Below are 16,928 nucleotides of genomic sequence, written 5' to 3'. Positions count from 1 at the left end.
AATTTTTACTCCCAAGCTAAAATATTAACATTTTACATTTTATATAGCCTCTGACAGTTTTGAAACAACATTTATTTATATAACACATGTAGCTCCAAGTGCTTTACAAGATGACAAAGAGAAAGTTATAAGAAAATAAAAAAATAAGGTAAGGCAATAATATTAAAGAATAGGTAACAACAAAACAAGGTACGGTCAAATGGCTGGGAGGACAAAACAAAGAAAAAAAAACTCCAGGTAGACTGGGAAAAAAAAAATATGATGTAGCGGTTCCAAGGCCAAAAGACCGCCCAAATCCCACTGGGCATTCTACCTAACATAAATGTTCCTAAATTGGTTGTCTTTGTCTTCATGTTTCACATGATAGGATTTGAAGAAGTAGGTCCCATGGCCAGATGGGATGCTGCCTTCATTCCATCATCTCAGGGGGCTGCATGGTGCCTTGATGAGGTGGTGGTGGCACAGATCGCCACCACTGAAGAACTGGAAAAAACAGCAGAAAATAGTGGAGATTAGTACAATTGGGCTCTTCGAATTATAATCAGATCTCCAATCGACGATTTAATGTTACACTTTGGAGTGCAGGGGGACATGCATTCCAAAATATAGGACAGAACAAGTTTATTTAACGCTTGCTAAACCATTAGTAGTATTTTAAAGTCAAATGAAAAAATCTTTGTCTTTGTAATCTGGTTAATATGTGATATAAAGATTAGCTCAGAGTCAAAAATCCTTTACCTCTGCCTTAATTTTTAACCAGAGGGAGTTTATTTCTAATATCCTTGCTATGCATATACATGCTTGCCAATCACTAAGGTTTCTGTTTTTTCCTTATGTAGTTTGAGAAAGTTACTACTCATCCATTTGGAAACACCAGTAAGACATTTGATCAGCGAGCCAAGAGTATCAGGGTCATCAGGCACTACAGATAAATAAAGCTTTGTGTTGTCTGCATACCTGTGGTATCTCACCCAGTACTTTGATAAAGCGTATCTAATGGAAGCATGAAGATTGAAAAGAGCAGCCAATCCAGAAAAGATCCGTGTGGTACATCATATACAGTATCATGGGTCTTCAAAGTACCACCAGAACTAACAAAGAATGTTCTACCTGAAGACTGAAACCAATTTAAGATGCTGCCAGAGAGGCCCACCCATTGACTAAAGCAGGCCAGTATTCAAATAAGACCAAAATTAGTGAGAGGCCCTACTAATGAATAATATCAAAGAGCTGGAAAGAATGTTACTACGAAAGTCTCTCGGGTGTATGTGTGTGCGTTGTGATTATTTTCAGCTGAACACTGTTGAACAGTGAATGTCAGCTGTCTGCAGGTCTTTTATCTCACCTAATATTATCAAAGGCAGCCTAGGGCCTGATAACTTGCAGACCTTGGGTTTCAGGTGAACTTCAGAGTAGTGGGAACCCCTTTTCACTAAAAACCTCAGGCTAGCTTTCAGACACTTGATAACATTTTTTGCTTCATTTAATACCATCTGGTAATAGCAGTTGTAGAATTACAATAATAAACTGTAGTAATCCATTAGAAGAATTCTGTATAAAGAACAAAGAATGGATGTGAGCAGTGAACAATTGTAGACTAAAGGCTTGGAAGATATCTTTGAATTAAAATAATAGGTTAGCGATTCACCAAAAAGATGAATAAGCAACTTGGGCAGCAGCTAAATCGTAGGAGTTAGTTTTGTTATTACTTTATGTCTTATTAGTAAGTTAAAATGTGAGTAATACTTAGTTACACTTAATAGCATATGGATTAGTAATAACCCCTTATTATATCATTCATACTGAATGAACTTTTTCATTCTTTTGTTAGGAGTGTCACTTTTATTTTGTTCACTACAGTTTTTAGATTTGTATAATTTTTCCATCCAAACAAACCAGTATATAAAGGTTACTGCATTCAAAACAAGAATGGGTGGAATTTATTTTATTTTACACTGAGTAAAGGGAGAGTCTGGGGTCTGGATTCTGCAGCAATGAACCTTTTCCATGAATCTGGTCAGTATACTATCATTATTTTAGGGAAAAAAAACTGAATGCACATAGGTCCCTAAATGGACAGTTCATAGATGAGAACCCTGCAGTGTTGCTGAATTAAAAACAATTATGCAGAGAAGAGTGGGAAAGAATTTCTCCACAGCAATGCTAATGACTGATCTCTTGTTACCGGAAGTGCTTGATAAGACGGCAAAACCAAGTTTTAAATTTGGGGGGAGGAGTTTGGGGGGGGGGTTTATTTGCTTTTTCACAACGGTGATATAGTTGTTAGTGAACATTTTTACCTTCAATTTATCAAACAATCATTTAACAGCTGTCTATTCTGTATATTGTGTTTTTTCAAGTTGTCTTTTGCATTATACTGAATTTGTTTGGAGATCAAATTGAATGACATCTTTACTGAACTGCAGTTTGTGTATTGATCTTTATGTATTTTTATTAAAGTTCAGTTAAATGTTTTAACACCTGCTTATGTGATTTTGTGACTTAATGTAAGCCATGTGTTAATCAGAAATATTCCTACACGTCTATGCTTTATTCTGTTAACTGGAATTACAAATTGTTAATGCACGACTTTGCAGTAACAAAACAGTTCATGGGCTTATTGTTAGAAACTTTGAACAAGAGGTTTAATTACTGTATAGACAGGTTAACTGGACAAATTAATTTGTTTTGTAATTGGACAACATGTCACCTATAGCTAAACTTAAAAAGAAAACAGTGGCTCCAAATTATAATTTTTTATTTTTTATAAAAACATGCTGCTATGTACAGAGCTTCCTATATAAGTGTAGAAATTACCTTTAAATCCATTCTTTTTTTAAATCCTTCTTTAGAGGAAGATGACAAAACCTTAAAATTAATGAACTAGTTATGATTTAAAAAAATTTGTATATCTAATAGGACAGGATTTCCCAAAGAAATGTCAATTGATGTTTTTCTTTAAACAACTACTGTATGGCCTGAGTATTGTTTTAACAACATTAAAACAATACATTAACACTGTTCTTCACTTAAAAAGCTACATTTTTGAAAAATGCATTATTCTGTTCTTGTTTATAAAGCACTTGCAAATTTTAAAACTGTTTTCAAGCATCTTTTATATGAATCGTGCAAACAGAGTTATACAATCTTCTTCTTATATAATACGCTACCGTGGCTGTTCATTTGTCTGTCCAGGATTTTAAATCACCTGTAGATCGCAAACCGTTTCACCTATTGACTTAAAATTTCGTACACATATACAACATGACGCCTACTATATGCTTTCGGGGTGATGATTTTTATTACACTTTTTATTTTTATTTTATTTTATTGTAGAACCAACTCTCGTATGGGCGACGTTCTTATTCCCTACCACCTTCGCTAATCCTTCTTGAGGCAGACTGAAGACTTAAGTGCCAGCTTAAGTGCAAAATTAAGGAAAACGTACTAAGTAATTGCAACACAAAAACTAACGTAATCAGTTTTAACACGAAAAGATGCCGTCACAAAGGAGAAGCAGCGGGCCGCTAGGGTAGAGAAAAGAAGAGCTGCTCAGGGAGCAGCAAGCACATCAACCTCTGAGCAAACAAATGCTAAACATAGACAGAGAAAGAGTATGAAAACTAGGAATGCTCAAGTCAAGTGTATTCACTGCACATTATCGTGCAGTACACCGTTACTGGTATTTAATAACACTGATCAGCCACAACTTTAAAACTACCTGCCAAAAGAGTTCTGATCCATCGAGGCATGAACTTCACATGACCTCTGAAGGTGTCCTGTGGTATGTGGTACTCTTAATCTTGTAAGTTGCAAGGTGGGGCCATCATGGATTGGTCTTGTTTTTCTAGTACATTCTACAGATGATTGCCATCAGGGAATACCGTTGCCATGAAGGGGTGTACGTGGTCGTTAACAATCTTTAGATAGTAGGTACAGTATATGTCAAAGTAACATCAAAGTTACATCCATCTGCCAGCTGGCCTTCTTCCCACAATGCATTCTTCCCTCAAGACCCTCATAATGCATTCTCTCCCCAATTCCCTCAAGACCTGCCATTCTGGAAATTTCTGATCGAATTCTCTAGCCATCTCAATTTAGCCCTTGTCAAAGTTTATTGGATCCTTATGCTTATATATATATGCTATATATACTAATAAAAGGCAAATCCCTCTCACTCACTCACTGACTGACTCATTCATCACTAATTTTACAACTTCCCGTGTAGGTAGAAGGCTGAAGGCTCATTCCTTACAGCGTACTTACAAAAGTTGGGCAGATTTCATTTCGAAATTTTACGCGTAATGGTCATAACTGGAAGCTATTTTTATGCATACGGTGTAATGGAGTTCAGCTGGAAAGCCGTGGGGGGGCGGAGTTTCTTCTGACATCATCACACCTCCCACGTAATCACGTGAACTGACTGTCAACGCACTACGTAGAAAACCAGGAAGAGCTCCAAAAGCGCTGAAGAAAACATGCAGTATATAATTGAGAAGGCAGCGAAACAATAAGAAGCGGCGAGTGACATATACACTGAATCCTCCAGGCACTACTTACAAAGGTTACATTGAGAATCGCACAGATGAGAAGCTGAGAAGCGATGCATGTGCCCCATAACGCATTAAAAAGGTTACATTGGGGAACTTGTGTCAATGCATGATTTCCTGGGATGTTAGCTAAGGGCACACAAACAACCCCGCCATTGTCCCCTACGGTCCGCCTTGTTCCTCGACAGGTCGCAAGCCAGACGGCCCGCGACTTCGAACAGGCTCTGGATTGCGTGGAAGGGACTGCTTTTGTAGGACATAACTCCCGGTAGTCCACAGAGCGGCTGGTCTGCCCTCCCAGGTTTCACAGCCGGCCTCTGGGTTGCAGAGCTGTAGCAGCTCGTCCAGAATGGAATTCTCCCAGGCCGGCTGGGCAAATTCCTGGGGTATTCGCTGTAGCAGCAAAAACAGGCCACTTGCTGCACTATTTGCAAGGGGTCAATCAAATGGCCGTAGCCACTCACCCACCTGTTGCCAGAGAGCCATAGCCTGCTCTGACAGCCCTTTGCTGGGTTAAACTCCCAGTCTATTATATTCTTTACCTGCCGGCCTGGGGACAGCCCATCGCTAACAGGGACCTTGGTCCCGATGGGCTGCTCGGCTTTCCTACCCAGAAGAGCATACTGAGCCACTCGTGTGTTTTCCCCAGAAGCCAGCGCCTGTGGGTCCCCTCTACCTTCTCCACGAGATGGGTTGGTAGCCCCGGTTATGCTCGTGGAGCAGAGCCTGCACCGCGCCCTTCCTGACCCTCCGGCGCACTCCCTGCCCCAAACTCGGCCCGTACTCACCCACCTGGTTCCTTGAAGGTCCGTGTCCCGGTTCTTCGGGACACCATCCTGCCGACTCGCCACTGTAATAACTGGAGACCAGAGGCGGAAAGGTTTGGGGCAGCCACCCGCTTAATGCGGTTTCCTGGCTGCAAAAGCTTTGAGGCATTTCAAAACAGTTGTTTACACAACAGAGTCCAAACAGAACTGCCTGCCTAAGCAAAGGCAGTGAGCTTTATAGCTCAGAGGGCGGAAATGATGTCGCCCTCTGGGCCGAACTGGAAGTGACATCACCCTTGGGGCCGGAACCGAAGTGACCTCACTTGGGGCCGGAACCGAGGTGGTGTGTCCTTCCTGGAAATGGCGGCTCCTGGTGGGATTTCCGGTAAGATCAGCGCTTCCCAAAACCTGACGGTCATAACTAGAACCTTCTTTCCTATACAGTACTGTATACGCCATAGCAGGCAGCTCGCTCGCCGTGGGGAGGCGGCGGCTGAAGGAATGTGCTTAGCATATTCATAAGTAAGGCTGCTGCGCAACTCGCACGCCTCGACAATCGCACAGATGAGAAGCTTCGATGCATGTGCTCCATAACGCATTAAAAAAAATAATGCATTTAATCACAGTTTCAATTCCAAGCAAAGGGGAACTTGTGTCAATGCATGATTTCCTGGTACACCGATTACATTGATCAGCGCTTCCCAAAACCTGAGTATATAAAGACGGTGTTGGAATATTTCGGAATATATAATATAAGTGCTGGATAGTCAAAACTTAAATGTATAAAGTCAGCGTCGGAATATATAAAGTCAGCGCTGGAATATATAAAGTCAAATCTTGAATATATAAAGTCAGCGTCGGAATATATTGTCACGCTTGGGTCACAGATTTGCACAGAGACACAGGAGATCGTAGAAACAAGAAGGATTTTTATTCACAGACTGCAAACACATCAGCTTAAACGTGCTCCATGACAAGTCAGAGATGACAGTTCCGCTAGGAGCAGAGAGAGACAGATAAAAGCAAGCAAACCATCAATTTTCAACTGACAGGCGCTGCACAAGGCTTTTAAGTTAGCGGAGTATCCGCGAGGTTTGCATTACGCGTTATAGCGCAAGTGAGAAAGTAAGGAGCAAGCGCTGGAATAAAATCCACAAGTTAATACACAAGCTGTCTCTACAGTTTCTCCACACTGAATCCTCCAGGCACTACTTACAAAGGGTTACATTGACAATCGCACAGATGAGAAGCTTCGATGCATGTGCTCCATAATGCATTAAAAAAAATTATGCATTTAATCACAGTTTCAATTCCAAGCAAAGGGGAACTTGTGTCAATGCATGATTTCCTGGTACACCGAGTACATTGATCAGCGCTTCCCAAAACCTGAGTACTGTATATAAAGACGATCTTGGAATATTTCGGAATATATAATGTAAGCGCTGTATAGTCAAAACTATATGCAAAGATGCCTACATTTAATTTACATTCCTAGCAAAGACATTTCTATCGACTAAATAAAAATTCCTTCTATATAAAATTTAAATAGAACTTGGAACAGATGTTCATAATATCCACGCAGACTTGCACGTGAGAGCGGAAGTCATCCGTTTTAAATAAATGAAGATTTTGTACAAATAATGTTTTTCATTTTTCTTCCTTGTTGGATTCTGGCACCCCCAGCAACAGTTGCTCATATAGCAAAGTGTAAAATGTTATCTATAATTTTATTTTTTTTTGTTATGGACGTCCCCAAAACTGTTGATCCCTGTAAATAGTTTATAGTATAACAACACTATAATCTGTTGTAGCACGACCGTTAATTAGCGTCACACCTCACAACCTGCGTGTACCACGTTTTTGGCTCTAACGCTAGAAGCGCGGTGGATGCTGTGGGGGTAAGTTCTGGTTTCTGTTTCTTTCCCGATATTTTTTTTTTCATTTACTTTGTGTTAATAATTTATAATCGATTTAATTTATTACTTAATAGGCAGAGGAAAGAAGACGTGTATGTGACGCTCTATTTCTTTCTTTTTGTTTTGCAAAGATATGCTATATAAATATATATATATATTTTTTCTTTTCATTTGTTAAGAATAGATATGACAACAACACTCATATCAATGACAAAACAATTACATTAACAATCATGTTATGTTTTTTTTAATTTTTCCTTTTCTTTTTCATAACTGCTTTTACACACTACTTCTCAAGCTGCGAAACGCGGGTATTCTGCTAGTATATATATATATATATATATATATATATATATATATATATATATATGTGTATATGTAGATATGTTTATATGTATATATGTATATATGTTTATATATATGTGTGTCTGTGTGTGTGTGTGTATATATATATATATATATATATATATATATATATATATATATATATATGAGACAGCAACACTCATAACAGTGACAAAACAATTACATTGACAATCATGTTACGTTATTTTTAAAATGTTTCCTTTTCTTTTTCATAACTTCTTTAACACACTACTTCTCCGCTGCGAAGCGTGGGTATTTTGCTAGTATATAAATAAAAGCGAGATACCACTGACTCACTCATCACGAAATCTCCTGAACCATGAGGACTTGGGACTTGAAATCTGAAATGTAAGTTACCCTTGGCCCATAAGTGCTTGCTAAGAAACGGTTTTAAAAATTTTGTTGTCCAAGGACGACATTTCTTATAGTTTTTTAGACCTGTTTGTATGTCTGTTCCCTTTTCACAAGAGAACTACTTGACAGATTTAGATTGGGTATTTTTCTATAATTTGCTCGAACATTCCGTTGATTTTGTGACTTTCTCATTGTGCTAAGTATCATAGTTTGCTTGTGGTAACGATTTATTAGTACGAATCCGAGAGAGACTCATCGGGCTGCAAGAAGGATGGGGAGGCCTCCATGTTTCGGGGCATAACCATAACTCTGCTTAGTTAGTGAACGAGAGATCTAATTAATGGATTTAGACGTTTTTTTTTTCTATAATTTGCTTGAAGTTTCTGGTTGATTTTGCGACTTCTCTCATTGCACTAAGAGTCATAGTTCGCTTGCAGAAGCGATATATTCGTGCTAATCTGAGACAGAGGCTGCAGGCCTAAGGGAAGGGGGAAGAGTGATGTCAGGAGTAGAGAGGTGGGCGGGAGTCCTCACTGTCCTGTTTCACTAATACGTGGGCAAACCCGCGGGGGATGGCTATTATAGTATATTTGCATACAAAGTGTGTAGCTCAAAGTGCTTATAAGAAGTGAAAAAATTATAATTATAAAAAATAGATAACTACATAAATAAAATAAACAATAAAAATAAATAGACAAATAAAAAGAAATTAAACATTTCTTACATTAATATCAAATATACACAGTCTTTTAGCACCAAATAGTTATAATAGTAAAAGTCAGAATCTGACTTTATGGGCTGATTACCAGAGAGGACAGGATGGAAGTTCATTGCAGGAAGTCCTAAATTTGCTTTTAAAGAATTCTCCTGATTATATCTTTCCATTTTTTGAAAGAGTGTTTCCAAGAAAATGCATTTGTCAAGTGTCAAACTCAACCTGTTCAACTCCTGCTAGTAAGCTATGTACTTATTATTTTTTTAACACTGTAATAGAAACAGACATTATGTTTTTTCTTATTTCTACCCCTTCCCTTGTAATAAATGCACAGGTTGTAGTATTTCTCACCTTTTACCCTTTCACTTTTTTAGAATATTTCATTGCACACTTCTGTTGGACCATCATCACATCAGCCACCCCACTCAAGATTATCAACCCAAGATGGCATAGTGATTCAACAAGCCATGCCATCACCCCAGTCCAGCTCAGTAATCACTCAAGCACCTTCCACCAACCGACAGATTGGGTAAGTTCAGCAGTCTGCTGCTACTTTTTCTTAAAGAACCTGATATTAGGAAGAATTATTTTTTCCTCTTTTATAATTTTGTGCATTGTTCAGGTTTATATGTTTTTCAGTCTATTTTTTAAAATACGTTTTTCTAATTCCAGAACAGGGTTATTTAACTAGGCAATTCAGAATGTCTGTTTATGGCTCCAAAGCCTAGATAACACTATGTATCAAGTAAAAGGAAAGAATACAAAAGGTGGTATGATAACAGTGAATGAAAAGAAAGGCATCTGCATGTGTTTGAATGACTGTCACGTATTGCTGAGTTACTGCTGATTGCTGTTTATTGGTTCAATTGTGCTTCATTCATTACATTGGTAAGATGACGATTATTAGAGATGCTTAACATATACTCACAGACGCTGTACATATATAATACATTCATACATATTATATATAATGCTTTCAGGCTGTGAATGGCAATACCTGTCAAAAATAATGAACAAAAACATTGTAAAAGTAAATCTGAATTACTTAGATTTGTAACTGACTAAGTTGACTTGGTAAAGCGCCCAGTTGTGCCCATGTTGCATCAGCCTTTTCAGTTGTTTGACTGATGGGGTGTGACTAGCAGACCTGCCTTTGGCAATCCCTTGAATGGTGAACCATTTAAATTTTCTCCTTAGTTCCCATCAAAGCCATTCTTTAAAAGTTTATAAAACTGTGAAATTTATAGAATGAATAAACTTTTACTTTCATTCACTAACCTTTAAGTACAAAAAATATTCTTTTAAAATTAATATTACTGCTTTGTCTGATTTTTCTTCTTAGCTGTCTTTATGAAAAAAAGTTCAGTTTCAACCTTTAGAGTCACCTTCAATCGGTAATAAGAAATATGATAATATATATGTAACTGTACAGATGTAATGAAGCAAATTATACATGTTAACTTTTTCTGTAACTGTGTATGTTTGGGTATTTAAATGTAGATTTTCTTGGGTGCTTGCATGTAACTAACTAAAAAGGATCGTTAAAGTTTATTATTCTATTAAGTGTCATTTAGATGTTGGTATGCTTGATTACACATAAGGTTACAATACTCTCCTTCTATGGTTCCATTGACAGTATTGATATTAATTACTTAACATCTTTTATGTTATTTTATTGTTTAAGTGCTATATGGCCGAATAGCCACTCAGGCAGCATCCTGATGAAAATATTTTCCTAAAATAAATAGTTATTTTTTTATTTATTCTGAAATGGAAAACTGGTATTGAACCTGAAATTCTGAATGAAGCAAAAAAAAAAAAAAGAGAGACAAGGACTCCCAAGTGACCTGATCCCAAACTCAAAAGGCACGCTTATTAGCCTGCAAAGGCACAAAATAGGGCTCAGGATTTTTAATATCAAAAAATTTTTAAGGTAATCAGTAACAAACTTCAAGTCAAATATAATTGTAAACCTCTGGCCTTTAGAACAAAACTAAACAAAATGGTTGAACAATGGAAAAATTTGCTAAAATAAGACAAAAAACATTTGCTGAAAAGGTAACTCAGAGAATCCGTACATAAGAATAGATAAGTGACTGTTCATCAAAATGATGCAGAGTAGGATGTTAAGATTGGTGGGCAGGTAATCATTTTCTTGGTTAGTAAAATAAAAATCGGCAGGCGTCTTTTGGGTGAATGGAGCAAAAGAAGCACTGATTTGAAGAAGATGTATTCTGTGATGGACCTTCAGAGAATAAGATCAGAACAGAAGCCAAAGAAGTGGTGGAAGATGATATGATAAGGATAGGTCTCATTGCTATAAGGCTGCCAAAGACTAATGAAAGTGTACAAAAAATGTCAGGAGCAACTAGCCATCCTGAGTACACCTAGATAATGGATGTGAAACCAGTTACAGCTCCAATTTTGGGCAATACATGTAGTCCTTCATTTTTAAACCCCCTTTTTCACTGTTTTAAATTTGTAAATGTGCACACAAGTCTTCCTTTGGTGTAAAATGGTGTACTTCACTATATTATTTGATAATTATAGGCCTAATAACTTCATTTGCAAAATATGGTTAGGATGGAATTACATCTTGTTTGTACTAAAACAAAAGAATTTCAAAAACATCTTTTTTGTTTGTTTTGTTCTTCCATCCAAATGGAGTTTTTGACCATTGAAAACATATCATTTGGAAAACACTCTCCAAGGAGTTGTAAGAAAAAAGATAAAACCACATGAAAGAGTTGGGGATCCACTCTGTATACTTGAAAATGCAGGTGTGAAAATTTGTCTTTACATACAGGAGACCAAAACAGAACTGCAGAAATGAAAAAAAAAATGGTTGTCATATATAATCTGAAAACAGGAAGTGATGTAATGGTAGAATGACATCTTGTGACCGGAAATGACATTAGGAGTAGGTGGGTTCTTGGGACTGGAACAGGAAGTATTGTTAGGTTGTCTTCTGGGGATCAAAAGTAGTGTTAGGTTGACTGTTCATTGGTTGTACTGCAGGAGAAATGGTCTGGCAGACACATGTGCTTATTTGAGCCTATGAACTGTCTCCTAATCCGCACGTGTGTGACAGTGTGTAAATTTGACAACGTCGGGCTTGTGTTTGGGTACTGTGTATTCTCAATGACATTATGCAGCCTTTGCAGGTTATATTTTGCTTACTTGTATTAATATTTTTTAGACTTTTTGATATAGTTCTAGGCGTGAAGAAAAGCCCTGATGCACTGTGTATCATTAATTCATGTATACAGACAGACATACGCACATGACCCCACATGGAAGTGTTCATTCGTTCATTTTGTGAAACTGCATATTCTAGTCCAAAATCATGGCACACGCATATATATCAAATTTAGTTTCACTCAGTTTACAGAACAGAAATGACATTTCATTGGTAATGTTTTGAAGTCTCACTTACAAGAGAAGAACCAAGACTTCAGGGTGACACTGAAGCATGATATTCCCATCATGAGCCATTTACTGATCTCGTACCAGCCTTCCCTTTGACATAGGGCTAATAGATGTTTGTTGGAGCTCCAGCATGGAACTAGAATTGGTTCTTGCCTGAATAGCAACTCTGTTTGCTTTCTGCATATAATCTGTATTTATAAAAATGCTCATTAGTGGTATTTATTCTGTGTCCTCGTAATAGTATCTCAATGTGTGAAAAGAGTCCTTATCTTATCTTCATACTAATGATCATTTCTGTAAGGAGAAAAACAATGGATTAGAAGACAAAGGGCAGTTTTAATGAACACTATCATGTCACCCCTATCAACATGTATTCCATCTTTATGCATAGTCTGTTGCCTATATATATATATATATATATATATATATATATATATATATATATATATATATATATATATATATATATATATATATATATCTATCTATATATATATATATATAAATGTATCTCTCTCTCTCTATATATATATATATATATATATATATATAAATATATACAGTATATATATATATATATATATATATGTGTGTGTGTGTTTGTGTATATGAATAAATGTGGGGGAAGGTAGTTTTGCATTCTTCTGCTTCAATTTGTGTTTGATTTTTGTAATTAATTAATTTTTTAGATTCCCACGTGTAAAAGAAGCAAGCAGGTGTGTGCCTCTGGGAGAGAAGCCAGCGAGAGCAGACAATTGAGAAAAGAACCAATAAAGAACATCTAAATTGACAGTAGGTACCTGAACAAAGGTACCAGAGAATGCTCCTTAGATAGTAAAGCCATTTATTTGGAGTGACTTGATGGTGTGTTGAGGACCACTGCTGCCTAACTGTGGGCATGGTCTCTTTATGTTTGTGTGTTTTTTCTTTATGTGCTTCAATTTTCTCAGCCAGTTCCAATATATTCTGTTAGATTAACCTATTAACCTTCAGTGTATGGGTTACCATTTTTATGTTTACCTTACGATTAACTGGCTTGCTTATTTTTAGGACTTTTGCTATTTATTCATTACTAGGGTATTCTGTGCATCCTGTAGGTCCAAATGGGATAGCATCTATGAATAATCCAAAGGAAATTATATAAATAACTGTTTCACATATTTATTATTTTTGAACTACCAGCCTGAAGTTGTAAGATATTACAGAAAAGCATATTCCTCAATCTTCTCATTTAACCTATATAAGAGCTACCAGTAATAGTAATCTGTTTTTATTTTTTTAGTTATTCCCAAACCTACTTGAACTAGTTCAGAGTCATGGAAGTAAAAGCCTATCCTGCAAGCATTGACAAAAAGGTAGAGCTCAATCCTGGACATAGCACAGAGCCATTACAAGGTCAATGCCCACATTCAGATATTTTGAAATTGCAATTTTATGTAATACATACACATTTTTGGGAAATCCATAGTACCTAGTGGACAACACAGGATCATAAGGAGAAAACATGCTAGGGCTGTCAAATTATACACAAATTAGGGATCAAATGCTCCTATTATTGTGGTGGGCTGGCCCTCTGCTCGGGGTTTGTTTCCTGTTTTGCGCCCTGTGTTGGCTGGGATTGGCTCCAGCAGAACCCCATGACCCTGTAGTTAGGATATAGCAGGTTGGGCAATGGATGGATGGTTGGATGCTCATATTAAAAATAACTACATAAGAAATATTTTAATATATTCCGATATAGGATAAAAACTTTGTGCTACTTTAAGTATGCTTCTACTTAATGTGCCTTTGCATGCTTCTTTATTATTAATATTTTTGTTTTTTTTCTTAAAGTGTGTATGCAAAGTATGTAGCACTTGTGACTCATGCACTGACTCAGCCTTGGAAAATAGAGCCCTTCAAGAAATTTTGTTCCGTGAAAGTGACAGGATCAAAAAGATAAGAGTAACCAGAACATTTCACATAAACTGTAATGCATATGTGAACCTCACTCAAAATCGCTTATTATTATGTTAAATGTATGTGTTATTTTAATCCCCTGTACCCTGCCCCTTACTCCAGCCCTCTACTCTGCTATGTAGTCCTTGAGTACAAAACTTAGAAAATCATTGACCCACTTTATGTTTTATAAAAGTTGAGGCCCTGTGAGTCTATTCATGTATCAGAAATGGATCTACTGAATGTACTAAATGCTACATTGTACTGATTTTTACATTTTTATCTCTCATATTTTGTATTTGGCAAACATTTACATTAACAGCAACTTAAAAATTCTGCTACTAAGTAAAAACAAATTCACAGAAAATTTTTTAACATAACAAATAGTGTCGGTCTTAAAAAAAAAAAAAGCTTGTGGAAAGTAGATAAATTGTGTGGAGCAGCCTAATTTCATAAGTTGGTTAAGGAGGGCGCTGGTCAGGTGCTGTACTGAGTGTCCATTGATCACTGTAAACTGAATAGGATTCTTTTTCCCCTTTACCTGTTTATCAAACATATAATATGAGTAATCTTTGTACAGTACCTATATTCCACTATGCCTTTGTTCTAGGAACTATGTGTCAAGAAAGCAGCCTCCAAAAGCCATGTTCTGGCTGAGAAGCTAAGTGTGCTTTCCTGACAATAAAAATACTCTTTGAAATGGCAATTTTAAAGCCGTTACAGTAATAAAAGTAAAATAAAAAATATGGCTGTTGTTTCCCATTATGTTTAATAAGAAAGTAAACCACCTTTTGTTTGCCACAATGAACGGTAAACAATTTTAATATAAAACAGCAACAAATTAGTGCTCTCAGGTTCAAAGAGTGGAAAGGAACAAGATCAGGAACAAAATGATACTTTTGCTACGCTGGAGAAGTGTTTAAAGTCTGTTGTTTGTACACTCCTTAATCATAAAGCAGAGCAATGCGGTAGAAAACTCTTTCTGTTTTATAAATGAAAATACAAGCAAACAGTTAAAAATTATAAAAATGTTGACTGTGAAAGTGACGTGCAAAACAGATACAAAATAAAGTATTGCAACATAGCATGTCTGGACGGAATTAGTTCAAGTTAAAAAAAAGTTGTTTTACAATTGAATGTTACCATTTGCCTTCATAAAATATTATTTTCTTATTTGATTTAAATTATATTCAAATACATTGTGATACTGGTTTTGACAACCCTAGAACATACACACTTCACACAGAGATGAACCGGGCATGCCACCATTCTGCCCTTCACTCATGATTAATGCAATTTTATGCAATAGAGAACAGAAGCTTATCCTAACAGGGACTGGCGCAAAAGAGAAATCCACCCTAGACAGGAAATCAATTCATTATAGCGCACATTTATCCTCATCCATCCAGTCTGGGTTAGTTTAAAGTTATCTCTGAACCTAACACTCTAATATGTGTGATACTGGTGGAGAATCAGAAAGAAAAAACTTATGCAGATGTTGTGAGAATATGCAAACAGCTATGTTCCCAGTTTTTTGGAACTGTAAGGCCGCAAGTGAGTCACTTAGTAATGAATGATCCATTTCTATTCAGAACTGAAATATTTGCTATAAACCTGTTAATAGTGGTCTATAAATTTCTCAAAAGTAATTATAAAAAATAATAATATATCAAATAGTCATCAGAGACTTAAATTTAATGTGGCAGGTTGACACAGAATGTCAGTCTCTACACTTTGATTTAAGTAATATGCTTTTCATATGATGATTTCCTATTTTCTCTCACTTTATTTTAACTTTTTATATATAAATCTTAAGAATTTAAATTGCAGCAATTAACAAATGGCAATACTGCTGGACTCATCTCTGTACCTTCTAAACAGCACAACAACTTGTTTTAGGAAGAATAAAGAAGGATTGTACAGCATATAATTCTGCAATACAATGTTCACATACCATTGTTTGGTGGGAGGGTTACAAAAATAAACACAAATAAAATAGAAGTCTTTTCCAGCAGTTTGTTTTCTGTTTTCAGCTTCTTGCAGGAGAAGCACTGTAAGTTTTGTTTTAAATGGACCAGCTGTGTAAAAATAGACAACTATATTATGTGTCTTTCAGCTGAGGGGTAAAAAGGAATCATTATGTGCAGAATTTACATTTGCTTGTATTCTTACCCAAACAATAACTGTTAATTCTGCAACAATGACCATTACTTAAAAACATGTAAGTCATTATTTAAGAGGATATATTTGACCTCATTGACACAACATAAACAGTTACAGAGTACCCAGCTACTGAAAATAATAGGCATTCACAAGGTATTAAATTTTAAATTCAGATATATTTAAGAATACTCTCTTGACTTGTACTGACATGTTTTCATTTTACAATAGCTTGAAAATGCACATTGTGTTGAATAGTAAAAGTAGTTTAGTTGACAGAATATCTGACATAACATTAAACAAGGTTTCAAAGCAACCAAACACGCCTATAGGTACTTCATTACCTTTAATAAAATCATCTAATTATCAATTTTAATAATTATTAGGTACAGTAATGTATAAATCCACAATTTTAATAATTATTAGGTACAGTAATTTATTAACCCAGTCACTTTGTTGTTGTTTTTTTTTAAACTGACAGCTAAAGCGCTAACAGCTGAAGGGCTAGCTGGTTCAGACTACAAGTGGAGCCCAGTCATTTTCTACCTCTATAAATGATTCCACAGAGGTGAGAATAGTTTGTAAGTAATACAGCCCACCTATGGTCTGCTAGTTAGATTAGGGGTAAGACAGAAGCATCTTTGTTTTTTTCTCATTGAATGGCGTATACTGAATTAATTAGTTTGTGAGGCAGGAGTAAAACAAAGCTAAGTTCAAAATGGGAAATTTTGAG

General features: G+C 36.2%; 1 protein-coding gene across 2 annotated transcripts in view; it reads left to right on the top strand.

The window, feature by feature from the left end:
* creb5b (cAMP responsive element binding protein 5b) overlaps positions 1 to 16,928 on the top strand; it is a 367,885-nt gene that overhangs the window by 128,626 nt on the left and 222,331 nt on the right. For both annotated transcript variants that reach the window (XM_039736762.1, XM_039736764.1), the window contains one exon: positions 9,043 to 9,197. In XM_039736762.1, the coding sequence (XP_039592696.1) occupies positions 9,043 to 9,197 (155 nt within the window). The remainder of the gene's footprint in view (positions 1 to 9,042; positions 9,198 to 16,928) is intronic.

The sequence above is a fragment of the Polypterus senegalus genome, chromosome 15, assembly GCF_016835505.1.
Source record: "Polypterus senegalus isolate Bchr_013 chromosome 15, ASM1683550v1, whole genome shotgun sequence".
NCBI lineage: Eukaryota > Metazoa > Chordata > Cladistia > Polypteriformes > Polypteridae > Polypterus > Polypterus senegalus.
The sequence above is the reverse complement of the archived record's forward strand: the minus strand, read 5'-3'. Positions and strand labels throughout refer to the sequence as shown.